Raw genomic sequence first — 13,959 nt, forward strand, 5'->3', positions numbered from 1 at the left:
CATCTGTATCAAACAGGAATTTTAAAAAAATCTTAAAAAAATAAAAGAAATAAAGATAAGGAGAACTTGCATAGCTGGTTATCTGCAAGGATATGGGCAATGGGGGTAGGGTTTTCCTTAGTCTGGAAATGCTCAGGAAAGGTCTGTGAGGTGTTTTCTAAAGGCAGCAGCCATTTGCAGATGGTGTTAGACAGGACAGGGAGTGATGGAAGCAAGGCCATGATCTGTGAGGGGATGGCAGTGGAGCTCAGAGCTGGCATGGGGAGGAACACAAACTTGGAGAAGGATGAGGAGAAGGGTGATGGCTGGAGGCCGCTGAGGGGAGGGAAATGGAGAGGCCTCAGCCCGCCATGCTGTTTGGCGTCTCCATGGTAACCGCCGCCATCTTGTTTACCGTCACCACGGCAACGCCCGCCATCTTGTTCGGCATCCCCACAGCAGCGCTCCGGCACCATGGCGGGCGCGGGGCCGCTGCACGACCTGGACCTGAGCGCCGAGGAGGCGGAGCGGCTCCGGAGCGCCTTCCGCGACCAGCGGTTCCGCGAGCTCTTCGCAGAGTTCGCGGCCGAGCTCACCGACCCCGAGCAGCGCCGGCTGTACGAGGAGGAGGTGGCGGCGCTGGAGCGGGAGCGCGGCGTGGAGGTGCGCTTCGTGCACCCGACACCGGGCTTCGTGCTGCGGACCAGCCAGGAGGGCTCCCGCCGCTGCTACATCAATGTCTGCAGCAACGCGCTGATGGGGGAGCCGCGGGCCCGCGCCGAGCGCGGCGGGCAGCGCTGGGAGCTGCCCTACAGCCTGGCCCCGGGCCGCGAGGAGCTGCGCCCCGCCGGCCGCCGCCGCCTCCTCTACGACGTGGTGTTCCACCCCGCCGCGCTGCGCCTGGCCGCCCGCAGCGCCCGCTTCCGCCGCCTGCTCCGCGACACGGCGCTGGAGGCCGTGGAGAACAACTGCGGGGTGCGGCTGGACCGCAGCAACGCCACCGTCCTGCGAGGAGTCTCCTACAAGGGCGTCCCGCAGGCGCCCGTCATCCGCTCCCCGCTGCCCGGCGGCGCCCCAAAGCCGCCCGACGACGGCGAGTCCCCGCTGCCGCCCTTCCCCTTCCCGCCCGCCACCGGAGCCTCCTCGCCCGCCACCGGAGCCTCCTCGCCCGCCGCGCCCCCGCCGCCCGCCGGCCCCACCACGCCGCGCTGGAGCATCCGCCACCGCTCCTACGTGGACCTGCAGGACTACCGGCACTGCCGCGACTCTGCGCCCAGCCCGGTGCCGCGGGAGCTGGTGGTGACGGTGGAGCTGCCGCTGCTGCGCTCTGCCGAGCAGGCGGAGCTGGAGATCCGCGGGCGGGAGCTGCGGCTGGACTCGCAGCGTCCCGCCTACCGCCTGCGGCTCCGCCTTCCCTACGACGTGGACGAGAGCGGCGGGCGGGCGGCCTTCGACCGGGCCCGGCGGCAGCTGCAGGTCACGCTGCCCGTGGTGCTGCCGCGGGAACCGGCGGCACCGGGCGGGGAGCGGCTGGAGGGAGCCGAGCCCGCTGCCGAGGGGCCGGCGGAGGCAGGGCCGGCACAGGCGGGCGGCGGAGCGGCTCCTCCCCCGGAACTCGGGCCTGGCGGCGCGGCCCGGAGCACGTGTGAGCCGCCGGCCGAACCCCTCGGTGACCCACGGTGTGATGCCCCCGCTGATCCGCCCGTAGAACCACTCTGTGATCCCCCCGCTGATCCCCTCACTGCAGCCTCGGGTGAACCCCCCGTTAATCCAACCTCTGAACCCTTTGCTGACTCCCCCGCTGAAGCTGCCACTGATCCAACCTCTGAACCCGCTGCTGGTCCAACCACCGACCCCCCCTCCGAACCCTTCACCGAACCCTCTCACCCACCCGCAGAACCACCCACCGAGCCCCCGGACCCGCCTTTGCCCTGCTCCGGTGCCGCTTCCCCCCTCGCCCTCCCCGGGCCAGCCATGCCCACCGGGGACACCGAGGGCCCCCCCAGCCCGGCGGCCTCGTGCCCTCCCTTCCGCGCCCGGCAGGACGAGGCGTCGCTCACGCTGCTCCTGCTGGTGCCCGGCATCCAGCCGCAGAGCTTCCGCGGGGTCGTGGGCAGCCGGCACTACAGCCTGCGCTTCTGCACCGCCACCGCCGCCTTCGCGCTGTTGCTGCGGGTCCCTGCCCCGGCCGCGCTGCTGTCCCCCGAGAGCAGCGTCAGCGTCTCTGCCCACAACGCCGTGGTGCGGCTCGCCAAGAGCCCCGGCAGCACCGGCCTCTGGGACAGCTTCAGCTTCGGCCTGGAGCCCTCTGCGCTGCAGGTAACGGCGGCACGGTCGGGGTGTCACTGCCTGGACACTGTCACTGTCCTTCTTTGCACCTCCAGTGCTCTGAGGCACCAACTCCGGAGCTCTGTAGGCTCCTACTCTGGAGCTCTGTAGGCTCCTACTTCGTCGGGTAATCTTGTAAATAAGCAAAGCAGTTAATAGTTAAAAAGGTTATTTATTACAAAAGCACATCAGTCTCAACAGTACACAGACAAGCAATGGCAAAGCAGCTAGCAATAAGCAATGGCTAGAAGCCCTGGCAAAAGCCTTGCTAAAAGCGACAACTCTTCCCAATACAAATTCTTTTATAGCATTTTCCCAACAAGCTAAGATGCAAACTCAGACACCACTCCTTAACCTATTAGAATTGTAGTTTTTTAGCACACCAGGTTACATATAGAACCATGCATACAATCTGTCTTGTTCTATCTAAGAAATGTGAACAATATTCTTACTATAACTCTGTTATATCTAAGTCCTGTCTACAACTGTGGGCCTGGAGCTGAAGATATCAGTGATATTAATTCAATCCCTGCACTCTGATTTCTCTCTGAAGAATTCAGAGAGACCCCTGACTCACTGACTCCAAGAGCTGCCCGAGGTGTAAATTGCTTATGCAGCCTGTTCACACAAAGAAAGCTCTTTTTGACACACCAGACTTGCACATGTGTGCATACATGAAGTGCAGGGGGAGTGTCCTTGTGTCTGTGTTTTGGGACAGAATTCCCATTTACAGCCACAGGAACAGCCCCTAGTTCAACCAGAGCAGAACAGCAGGCAGCAGCTGTGACCTGTCCCAGTGTGCTGGGGTAAATCTTCATCTGCTCTGCCTGAAAATGATTCTAGTTTAGTGTTTTCTCATTTTATTGGTTGTTGGGCAGTGATGCTCCTGTGGAGGGAGAAAGTGGGGTGACATCCAGTGTCCCAAAGGGATGCCCACCTTGTGACACTCTATCCAGACTCACAAATTTTATAGAAAACCACGTTTCTCTGTGAGCTCAGACTCTCAGACAGTTTCTCATGAGCCGGGATTAAAGCTGCCCAGTTCTTGTGTAACCTTCCAGCCATGGGATTTGGAGTTTGGCTGGAGTTGAGAGCAATAAAATCCTCTGCAGTTTGGATCACGTGCCCTGGGAGTGCAGGCCCAGGAAGCTGGCAGGCTTCAAGTCTATCCACTGGGATAGACTTGGCTTGGAGCAGCTTAATTGCTCCATCTCTACAACTAGAAATGACTTGTGGATGATTTTGAAAGGTATTTATCCAATTAGTGTTTGTGCAGCTGAAACCACACCGAATTTCCCATTTAGCAGCCACACACCTTTTATAACAGCAATTCCTGAGAAGAAGGAGCTGATCATTTCAGGGAAGTATCAAAGATGATGAATTTCTGGAGAACCACCCACGCTGAGCTGTTTGCAGAGCATTTCCTTTGCTTTTACCAGAGCAGGAGCCTGCAAGTCTGTGCAAGTGGGGCCACAGAGCACTCAGTGCTGCTGTTCACTGCTGGGATCTGGCTCTGCCTGCTGCTGCTGCCACGTCAAAAAAGTCACTGTGTAAACACTGTGCAGGTACAGAGGCTGCCCAGGGCACTGGTGGAGTCCCCATCCCTGGAAATACTCAAAAAAAACCTGTGAATGTGGCACTTGAGGACATGGTTTAGTGGTGAACTTTAGTAGTGGTGGCTGCATTAATGGTTGGAAGTTTGGTATATGGATTTGTTACTGCAATTGGAGGAACTTTTTGTGATTTAAAGTTGTTAAAAAGCCACCCAGTAATGAGTTGTTTTTTTTTTTTTTTTTTGCTTTGTGAGTTATAAAACCACCTGAATGTGCTGATTTTATTATATATTGCAAAATGTTTTGGGTGGAGTAGGAGAAAGAGATTGGGCATTAGTCATCAGCTTCCTGGCCATTCATTCACAGCTGACTCCAAAAGATTCTCCTGGCCTCCAGTCCTTTTGGACACTGGGCCTGCAAAGTGAAGCAGGAGAAATAAACTGAAGTCATTTGTCCTGTTTGCTTTTTTTAAAATCTGCTATTTCCCCAAAGTGCCTGAGAGCTGCTCTAGCTCAGAGTGAAGGGAGAAAAATGAATATTTAATTAGAGCCACTATTATATGCTGCCTTCTGGCCATTAACCATTTGTTCCTGGTCGCTTTTCTTCTACTTATGTTGATTTCTTCAATTTATCTGATGCCACCTTGGGGGTTTTTCTGCCTTGAGTCTCATTCTGTAAATCAGAGCTGTGGTTCTTGCATGTAAGGAGTCTCATCAGTCATTGCAGAGTGCAGAGCTGTGCCCTGTTAATGCCTGCAGGGAGATTTTGGGGCTGAGGGGAGCAGGAATTTTATCCTGGGCCAGGAATTTTATCCTGCACCTCCCAATCTGCTTGTTGGTCACCTCCTCTTGTACATTTGCCTGGCAAAAGTGAATCATGGAATGGTTTGGGTTGGAAAAGATCTTAAAACTCAACTAACTCCACCCCTGCCACAGGCAGAGACACCTTCCCCTGTCCCAGGCTGCTCCAAGCCCTCTCCAGTTTTTTTATCAGCCATGGAATTCCTGCTCTGCTCTGGGAAGTTCCTTCCTGCTGTTATTTCATGGACCAGATTCCTCATTGCTGCCCAAACCATCCCCAATCACTGCCAGCCCCTTCTTGGAATTTGGGCTGATCCACAGCTGGTAGAAGAATGAGCTGAGCTCATCCTTGGGACATCATGCTTGAAACAGAACTTCAAGAGCTGCTTTTCCTTTTGTACTCAGCTGTGGCTGAATCCCTGTGCTGGAGGATGATCTGTCTAGAGCTCAGTTTTTTGCTGGAATTCCCAGCAAATGCCTCTTTTCAGGAAACCTTTACAGTGCCCTGCTCCACCCTGAACTTTAACTGTGAGGAGTTTCACTCCTGGGCCAAACCAGAATATCCACACTGCAGTTGGACTTGATGATCTTGGAGGTCTTTTCCATCCTGTCAATTCTATGACTTGTTATGGTGACCATAAATCCTATAAAAATAAAAATTAAAAAAAAAAAATCCTATAAAAATAAAGATTTCCTATCTTTGGATATTGTGGGCTTAGGGTCACACATTTCAGAGGTTTAAAAGCCACTCTCTCACCAGAGACCACAGTGCTGATCCTTCAGCAGAGCTTCCTCCTGGTCCTGGTTTTTCCAGGGAATAATCTCATGACCTGAGGAAGTTGCCTGATTTCCCCAGTGCCCAAAATCTTCTCTTTGCCTCCAAATACCATCCATGGGCTCTGCTCTCTTCATTGCAGTTCACCCTCTATAACCTTCTACACCTTTTGCTTCAATCCTGGGAATTCAGCCTGGGAAACTCTTGCTTCAGAGTTCTCCTTCATTTCCAGACAACCCAGCCTGGGGAGTAAATGATGAAGAAAGAGCAGTTGGGAGTTAAATAACCATTAATAAAATCTGTAAGCCTGCCAGGCAGGGTTTCTGAGAACATGTCCCAGTGTGTCCTGGTTTATGGTAGTGCTGGAGCTGGGCAATTACAGAAATTGTGCCTTTGGAAAGCACTTGGAATGTCTTGGAATGTTTGGCCTCCTGGGGTTAAATGCTCAGTTCCTAGCAGAAATAAAAAAATCAGTTTTTTGGATGTGTATTGAGCTGCTGAGACTTGGGGGTTCAGTTCTCAGAGCACCTGATAAACATTTGGCAGGTGATTAATTCTGCCAGCAGTTTTGGGGTTGTGTCTGCTCATTTTCATGGGATTAGAGAAGGAGTGTTCATGCAGGAATTGCCTTTTAGCTGCTCCCCAGCCTTCCTGCCCTTCTCAGAGGCCTGGAGTGGGTTTGTTCAGAGGATGTGTGCTCAGCCCTCACCCAGCTCCCCCCAGGGTACCCCTTGCTGGGCAGGGAATTGCAGCCAGCCCATCACTTTCCTAAAAGACCCTGTCAGATCTTCTGGAGAATATCAGGATTTAACTCACATAAACCCCCCCAGAGCTCCAGAGAACAGCAGGGAGCAGAGGAAAACAGAGGAAATATTTCCTTTGCTTCCCTATGCATTGCTTTTATTTTTTTCTTTATTTTTTTTTAACATTTACAGGCTGAAAAAGATTATACTGAACATTCCTGAGGAGTTCATGGCAGGAGCTGAGTGTGAGTTGTGCTGTGTGTGAGGGATCCAAATGGGAATTGCTCAGAGATAGGGAAGTTTTGTTTAACTTTTCTGGGAGTGTTGAGGCCTCATGCAGGATGTTCTCCATGGATGTGATTTTTCTGCTTGGCACAGCCACCAGTGCCTTGGGAAGGAGACACTTTGGAAGCTGCTGGTGCTTTTTCCTTCAGAAAACAGCTGGTTAAAAAAGATGTGGAGCTGTTGGAGCAAGTCCAGAGAGGCTGGAGCTGCTCTGGAGCCAGGCTGGGAGAGCTGGGAATGTTCCCTGGAGAGGAGAAGGATCCAGGGAGAGCTCAGAGCCCCTCCAGGAGAGCTGGAGAGGGGCTGGGGACAAGGGATGGAGGGACAGGACACAGGGAATGGGACACTGCCAGAGGGCAGGGATGGGTGGGATGTTGGGAATTGGGAATTCCTGGCTGGGATGGAGTTCCCAGAGCAGCTGTGGCTGCCCCTGGATCCCTGGCACTGTCCCAGGTCAGGCTGGACACTGGGACAGTGGGAGGTGTCCCTGCCATGGCAGGGGTGGCTCTGGGTGGGATTTAATGTCTCTTACATCCCAAACCATTCTGGGGTTCTGGGATGGTTAAGTGCCCCCTGGAAGAGGCTGGATAAGGTGATCTGGGCTGATCCAGCCTGGCCTTGGGCACCCCCAGGGATCCAGGGGCAGCTTTGGGCACCTGTGCCAGGGCCTGCCACCCTCACAGCCAGGAATTCCCAATTCCCAATATCCCATCCACATTTCCCTACATCACCTGAGTGCAGCTGGGGTGACAGAGTTGTGTTTCTGCTGGCACTGGGGCTGTGTGGAAAAGGCCAAGGGCTGGAGGAGCCCCCATGGGCTGTGCTGGGCTGTCCTTGTGCTCTGAGCTCAGAATTAGAGCTCCTGTGATAAATGTTGGAGAGTTCAGCCAAGCATGGAACCTTGAGAGCTGTCCTGGGAAGTACAAGACATGGATGTTTTAAACCTTTGCCACCTTTCATGGGGAAATCCATCCTGTCCTCATTTCCATGCTATTTGGAGTTGATACACAGTTTCTTTGAAAGGCTGATAATTTTCAGTTTCCAAGCTGTTATAAAGACTTATTGTAATAGGGGTTACTTCTAAGATGATGCTGCTGGAAACTGGGGCTGTTGAATGTAATCCTCCAACAGTTTATTTTTGGTTCAGTTAATTCTGTGCTCAGCATTTCAAGCTCTTGGCAAGTTTTTTTTTTTTTTTTTTTGGGAGGTCAGAGAAGGACAAAGAAGGAGAACACAACAAACTTATTATTTCACATTTTTCAAAGTAATCTCTTTCCCAAGCTACATTAAGGACCATAATTAGTTTGCTTCTGCTATAAAACAAACTAATTTCTGGATAGTCTTTAATTGGTAGCTGCATTTTGGGAATTACATGACTACACAAAACAGTTATGTCAGGAAACATTATTAACCTACTGATGGAGCTCATCAAAGCTTCTTTTGAGCTGTTTCATCTTTGCTGTCACGAGCACCTTGGAAAAGTTTTCATTTCACTACAGCTACCAAAACTTTGAGCTTCAAATTCTCAAGTCTCAGAGCTGGTTTGTGCTGAGACCTCAGAAATGCAGAGGTCAGGAAATCCAGGTCCTTTTCCATGTTGGCATGAATTGTTGGGTTTTGATGAGAGAGGTTGTGGCTGCCCCATCCCTGGAATTGTCCAAGGCCAGTTTGGAAGGGGTTTGGAGCAGCCTGGGCTAGTGGAAGGGATTTCAATCCTCTCCCAACCCAAACCATTCTGTGATTCCCTGATCCTCTCATTACAGGAGCCACAAAAATAATTTAAGCCTGAAATCTGTCCTGCTTTTCAAACATGCAGCCTGTGTGGGAGGTAACTCTGGATGGAAACTGTCTTCAATTTGGATAAATTAAGGCAGAGCAAACCCATGTGAGAGCAGAGGGCAGCAGGGAGGGGCCCAGCTCTGCTCGGTGCTGTGAGACACAGGGAAGGGCTTGAATGATGAAGTGTTCCAGAAACCAAAGTCAGCCCTGCTAACGTTTATGTTAATTTGCTCTCAGTTTAGTCACAGGGAAAAATGAATGTGTACCAAACAGCAGATGACAGTGTGTGCAGGGAAAAACAAATTAAATTCGAAGTTGCTAAGAGAGCATCATAAATACCAGAAAATAAACGGCTTAAACTGAAGAATTATTTTACAGGGTCATTGAAATCAGCTGCAGATGGTTGTCCTCTGTTTGCTCTGGCTTGGAAGGCAGAGCAGGCTTTAGAATAAATTCCTGAATCATTTTTTTCTGAGGTCTGTGCTCTGATAACATCTGCAGTAATAGAAATGCCTCGGTGTGTGCTCCCTGTGAATGCAAAGTCTGAGTTGCAGTGGCAGTGGAACAGGCAAATGATAATCACCTTATTGACAACAAACCCATCCCAGCTCCATGATTTATGGCAGGCACGGGGTGGGGATGGGATAAAATGGGAAATACCTGTGGGAATTCAGTGTTGGGCTGGGATGAAACTGGTAAAATTGGTTTGCAGTAATGAGTGAGAATAACAGAGCAACAACACAAGTTTGCTTTTCATCCTCATTTAAAGTACTGATTAATCATTGAATTATAGAATATTCTGAGCTGGAAGGGACCCAGTGCAGCTCCTGTCCTTGCACAGACCCCCCAACATTCCCATCCTGGGCATCCAAACACTCCTCTGGGAATGTCCCCATTCCCTGGGAGCCTGGGCAGTGCCAGCACCTCTGCTTCCTGATCATAGACCTCCCATTCAGTTTTTAAGCAATATTTTATGTGAAGAAAACAAATTTTCTTGCTTTTAATCAGGAAGAAATTCTCCAGAAAGATTCAGCCTGTTTGTTGCCAAATTGCAAAGTTCTGATTGCTCTGAGGAGGAGCTGGTGTCCCTCACACAGCCACGGGTGCCAAATGCAGATTCAGGGGGAAAAGAGATTATTTTCCTCATTTTATGCAGGAAAAGTAGGATGGGACTTGGAGCAACCTGGTCTTGTGGGATGTAATTAAAGATTCTGAAATACATCCCATGGCAGGAGGCTGGAGTGAGATGAGCTGGAAGGTCCCTTCCAACCCAAACCACGCTGACCCCCTGATTTTAATTTTTCAACTGGGTGAGGAGAATTGTGCTTTGCTCTCCTTGGAAGTGCAGGCAGGGCACCAAAATCCCAAATGGCCTCCAGGGCAGAGCTGGGAATTCTCTGAGCATCCCAAGGATGGAGTTCAGGAGCTGGTGGGGGTTCTGGGGCTGCACAGATTTGGTGTTGCAGCCCCTGCCTGGTTCTTGTACTCTGCAGGTCCTTCTCTGGCAGGCAGGAATGGATGCAGCACGAGGGAATTTGAATTTTAGGCTTTGCATGCAGAAATGCAAGAAGTAGGGATGTTCTGAGAGGGTTTTCAGTCAGGGCAGCTCTGCTGCTCTTTAATCTCTCCCCAAACCATCCCAGCATCCAGTGCTGGCTCTTTGCCTGGATTGTAATCTTCTGGATGGAAAATGAATCCAGTCCTCTGCCTTGGAAAACCAGCAATGGGTATGTTAGGACTTTCCATATTGTGATTTCTAATTTAACTAGTGGAAAAAATAGGACTCTGGCTTATTTCTCCAATCCTGGTTTGTTTGTTTTTTGTTTGGTTTTTTTTTCAAGATGACAGTTAAATTTTGTACCTCAGACACAATGTGACATCTGGCTGTGCATAAGGCTCCATCCACAGGGGGCCAAAAATGTGCAGAATTGCCTTTTTGCTTCTCAGTCTGCAAGATGTCAGTGATAATTGAATTTAACTTTCGTTGGATTGACAAGAGGGTTGAACTGGACCGAGAAATTGAAAAGTGTGACTTGATATGGAAGGTTTGCAACTTGTCCCTGTTATTTCCAATTAAATAAGGAAGGTAATTCCCAGAACCTAAACTACTCCTCTAGGTCAGACCATTTTTATTGTGTCTGCCCTTACCCTCAGCCTACACAGATGATGTAGGGAAACACCAGGACAGGGAAAGCTCTGCAGTTCCTATGAAACAACCCCTCCAGGATATATTTTAGGACTTTTAATTACCTGCAACTGATTTCAATCTCTAAACCTGTAGCAACATGTTTCAGGTTGTTTATGAAGGGCCTGGAAACACACCCCAGGCTGTGTCTCTGCCTGTGGATACCTCTCCTTTGTTTTTGTTTTTGATTTTTTTTTTTGTTTCCAACTGGCTTGTCTGCGTGGAGATCAGAGCAGCCTCAGCGGTTGGGTGTGAAATGGATCCAGCCCTGAGTGTTCCAGATCTGATCTGGGAGTGAAGTTCCTGCAGTGCCTCTGCCAGGAGGTGTTTGTGTTCTCCTAACACAGCCAGGAGACAACCCCACAACAGTCTAACACCTTCCTGCTCTTAGCTGAGAATGGTACAACGAGGTACAAATCTTTTTTCAGAGAGACTCTAAATCTGTGTAGTAGATACCCATCCAAAGAGAGAAATAATATTTCTCTTATACTTGATACAATGCAGATTTGTACTTTCAGGCAAAATTAGCTAAGCACTGGTTTTAATTCATTTCACCTCATTCTTTGAATGTCTGGGTTAGAATTTCTCTGTCAAGACATGAGTGTGCTGTGAAACTTGGGAATTGCTGTCCTGGCTTTCTTTGCAGTGAGTTTTTACCCAAATATCTCTGAAGTTTAACACAAGAAGAACATAACCTGCTGTTTTCTCTCTTTTTCTGTAGGAAAGATTGTTTGTCAGCGAGGAGAACGTTGATGGATTTCTAGGCACTGCTTTCTGCCCTTCCCCTTGCTCCCAATCAGCACTGGAAAGCCAGCCATTAATTGAAGTGCTGGATGTTACTGAGGACAGAATTCAAATCAGGGTGGAGGTAAGATCCAGGAGCAGCACAGGCTGATTTATGTTCTTCAGCAAGATCCTATCAAAGCCCACTGAAACAGCTTTGTTCCTGTTTTGTCCTGGGTAAGCAGGGAAAAGCCAGGACTGGGGTTATTTGCAAGTGTAAATGTCAGTTTTCAGAGGTGAAGCTTGTGTTTGTGCCATTTAATGTGACCAAAGCATTGAAACCTGCTCTGTTTCATTTGGAAGATGCAGAACTGTGATCCAATCATTTTTAGAAAAAGTGCTTTTTTTCTTGCAGGAATAGCTCACTCACTCACAGGTAGAGAAATCCTAGAGGGTTTTGTCTGGGAAGAATCCTGCCTCATCTTTATTCAGTCCATGTATTGGAATACTTGGTGGGTTCCTGTTGTGTAGATAATTAAACATGAGGCTATTAATCTTAAACACTGGTCTCAAATTCAATCCTTGTAGTTTCAGCCTCATTCAGGCTCTTCTTCCTCTGTCTAGAACAAGAAAGGCTCTTTCTGGGATCTGCCAGGGGATTAAACTGTCCTCCCTTGGCAAAATAGATGGGCAGGTGAAGAAATCCAAATGTTCATTTTGTAAGGAGGAAAATGTGAGGTAAATCCCCCACATTCACTGGGATTTCTGGGTAGGTACTGCATCCAAAATTCAGATGAAACTTTTCTTAAAGGAAACAAAAAGCAGGAACAAGGCCATGAACTGGGGTTAATGTGTAGCTGGTTTATTGGGAGGCAAGTTCAGATGGAGCACATGACCTCTGGAAATGGGCTGGAGTTTCCCTGAGATAGTGCATCCAGCTTAACTTCCCCAGCTGCTGTGGGCTGGACATTAAAAAATGTAATTTAAGTGTTGGAGAGCAGATGAGTCTGTTTTTAGGACCTAAGGGCAGCTGAGATACCTTAAATCATCCCACTCCTGCTCCTGTGTGGGGTCAGGAGTTGGAGCTGATGGTTCCTGAGGTCCCTTCCAGCTCAGGGTATTCCATGATCATGTTCATGTGGGAGAATTGTCCAGTTTGGAAAGGACTGACTGGTGTTTCCCAGGGTGAGCAGTGGTTTGGGGCTGTGGGAAAGAGACTCTGTCTCTGAATCCATGAATCCAGCTGTTCTTGGAGAGATTCCTCCCTGATCCTGACTCTCCACTCACAGGGAGCTCTGAATTACCAGCAGCTCTTTGCCAACACTCCCAGTAAGGTGAAACTGGGGAAGTGCTGTTTGTCCAGCACCTCTCCCTGTTCAGCAATTCCCTAATTGCAAAGTTCCAACAAGAGCTGGGATCCCCTGGCTGATCCTGTGGCCGCTGGAATTTGGAGATTTGGGAATCAGGCTGGGTGTGGTGAGTGGCTGCTGCTGCATTTCCTAGAGCAGAGGAAACCCTGAGGGAGCAGAACAACCTCCCTGCACTCATTCCCACGTGCCAGACAGGAGCAGGAAAACCTCAACACCCGCTCACTCGGCTTCTAGAAGGAAAATCATGGAATCACCACTGAGCTGGAACCTTAAGGATCATCTGCTTCCAACCCCTTGCCATGGCAGGGTCACTTTCCACTGTCCCAGTGGAGCTGAGCTGTTGGAGAAACAAATCTCTCCTGTCTTTGTGTGCACAGTTTGTTCCAGCTATAAAATAATTCATTTATTTCCTTGACAGCCAGCGGAACGTGATGGAGAAGGAACACTTGGCAGCTCAGGGGGAGCCCTTGCTGGAAAGACCGAAACAAAGGCAGAAACAAAGTGTCCTGCAGCTGAGGGACGTGCTGAGGGGTCCAGCCCAGCTCCCACAGCTGGAACAATAGGAAAAGCAGCCTGTGCTTCACACCATTGTTTGCAGCGTGAACCTCCTGCCGCCGGCTCGGCGGTTCCTGGCGGATCCGGGAGAAAGGAGCCCGATTTAGAAAGTGCTGCTGCAGCAGGAGACGCGGCCCCGGCGCCAGGCTCTGGGAAACAAGAACTGCTGGGGGGTGAGGATGAGGATGAGGATGAGGATGAGGATGAGGATGAGGATGAGGATGAGGATGCGGGGAGCGGCAGCAGGGCGGGGTCCCCGGTGCTGCGGGAGGTGACCCCCGGGGACGGCAGCGAGCGCATCCTCCGCCAGCACCGGACGCGCTGCCCCGTCCCGCTCCGCAACGCTCTGCTCTACCAGCTGGATTAGCTACATTGTTTTAGGATTTCCTTCTGTTGTTTGATGCTCGCTCTGATTTCCATGTGCTGGCTTCCCGCTGAAATTGGTGCAACACCAAAACTTTCCGTTGTTAGCAGTTTAACAGTTCCCTAATCGCGTCTATGGCAATAATTTTACTTACAAGGAAAGTTGAAGTTGGAGGTGACTCTGAGCTCCTGGAAAAAAAGAAATGTATCTTTATTGTTTACATAAATTTTTTATTCTCTTCCCACGTTTCAGGGATTATTTGTATATATCCTCAGTCTAATGGCTCCCTCGGGAATTGAGCAGTAGTCATCATTTTCCAAACCTTTCATTTTGTGATAACTGCAGGATTAGACTCGCAGTGATTCTTAGCAATCAAATGAAATTTCTAATTACCCAGAGAAGTTCTAATTAGTCTCCTAGAAATAATCAACATTTATACCCTGTATTCCATCCTAGTGCTTTGCTTCAGATCTGCAGCACCCAGATATCCCCAGCTGAACAAATTCCATTGCACAACAAC

General features: G+C 50.1%; 1 protein-coding gene across 1 annotated transcript; it reads left to right on the forward strand.

The window, feature by feature from the left end:
• The first annotated feature begins 381 nt into the window (after positions 1–381).
• Positions 382–13,680, forward strand: DNAAF2 (dynein axonemal assembly factor 2). Its single transcript, XM_079307800.1, has 3 exons — positions 382–2,298; positions 11,149–11,295; positions 12,939–13,680. Exons 1-3 carry the CDS (start codon positions 454–456, stop codon positions 13,440–13,442), a joined length of 2,496 nt encoding a protein of 831 aa, XP_079163926.1. The 5' UTR covers positions 382–453; the 3' UTR covers positions 13,443–13,680.
• The last annotated feature ends 279 nt before the right edge of the window (positions 13,681–13,959 follow it).

Source organism: Erithacus rubecula (assembly GCF_903797595.1).
Source record: "Erithacus rubecula genome assembly, chromosome: 6".
Classification (NCBI taxonomy): Eukaryota; Metazoa; Chordata; class Aves; order Passeriformes; family Muscicapidae; genus Erithacus; species Erithacus rubecula.

Excerpts from the sequence above, each read along its gene's own strand:
- DNAAF2 (XM_079307800.1), top strand. The coding sequence starts at position 454 with ATGGCGGGCGCGGGGCCGCTGCACGACCTGGACCTGAGCGCCGAGGAG. Across the intron at positions 2,299-11,148 it reads TGGAGCCCTCTGCGCTGCAG|GAAAGATTGTTTGTCAGCGA; the intron begins GTAACGGCGGCA and ends CTTTTTCTGTAG. Across the intron at positions 11,296-12,938 it reads GAATTCAAATCAGGGTGGAG|CCAGCGGAACGTGATGGAGA; the intron begins GTAAGATCCAGG and ends TTTCCTTGACAG.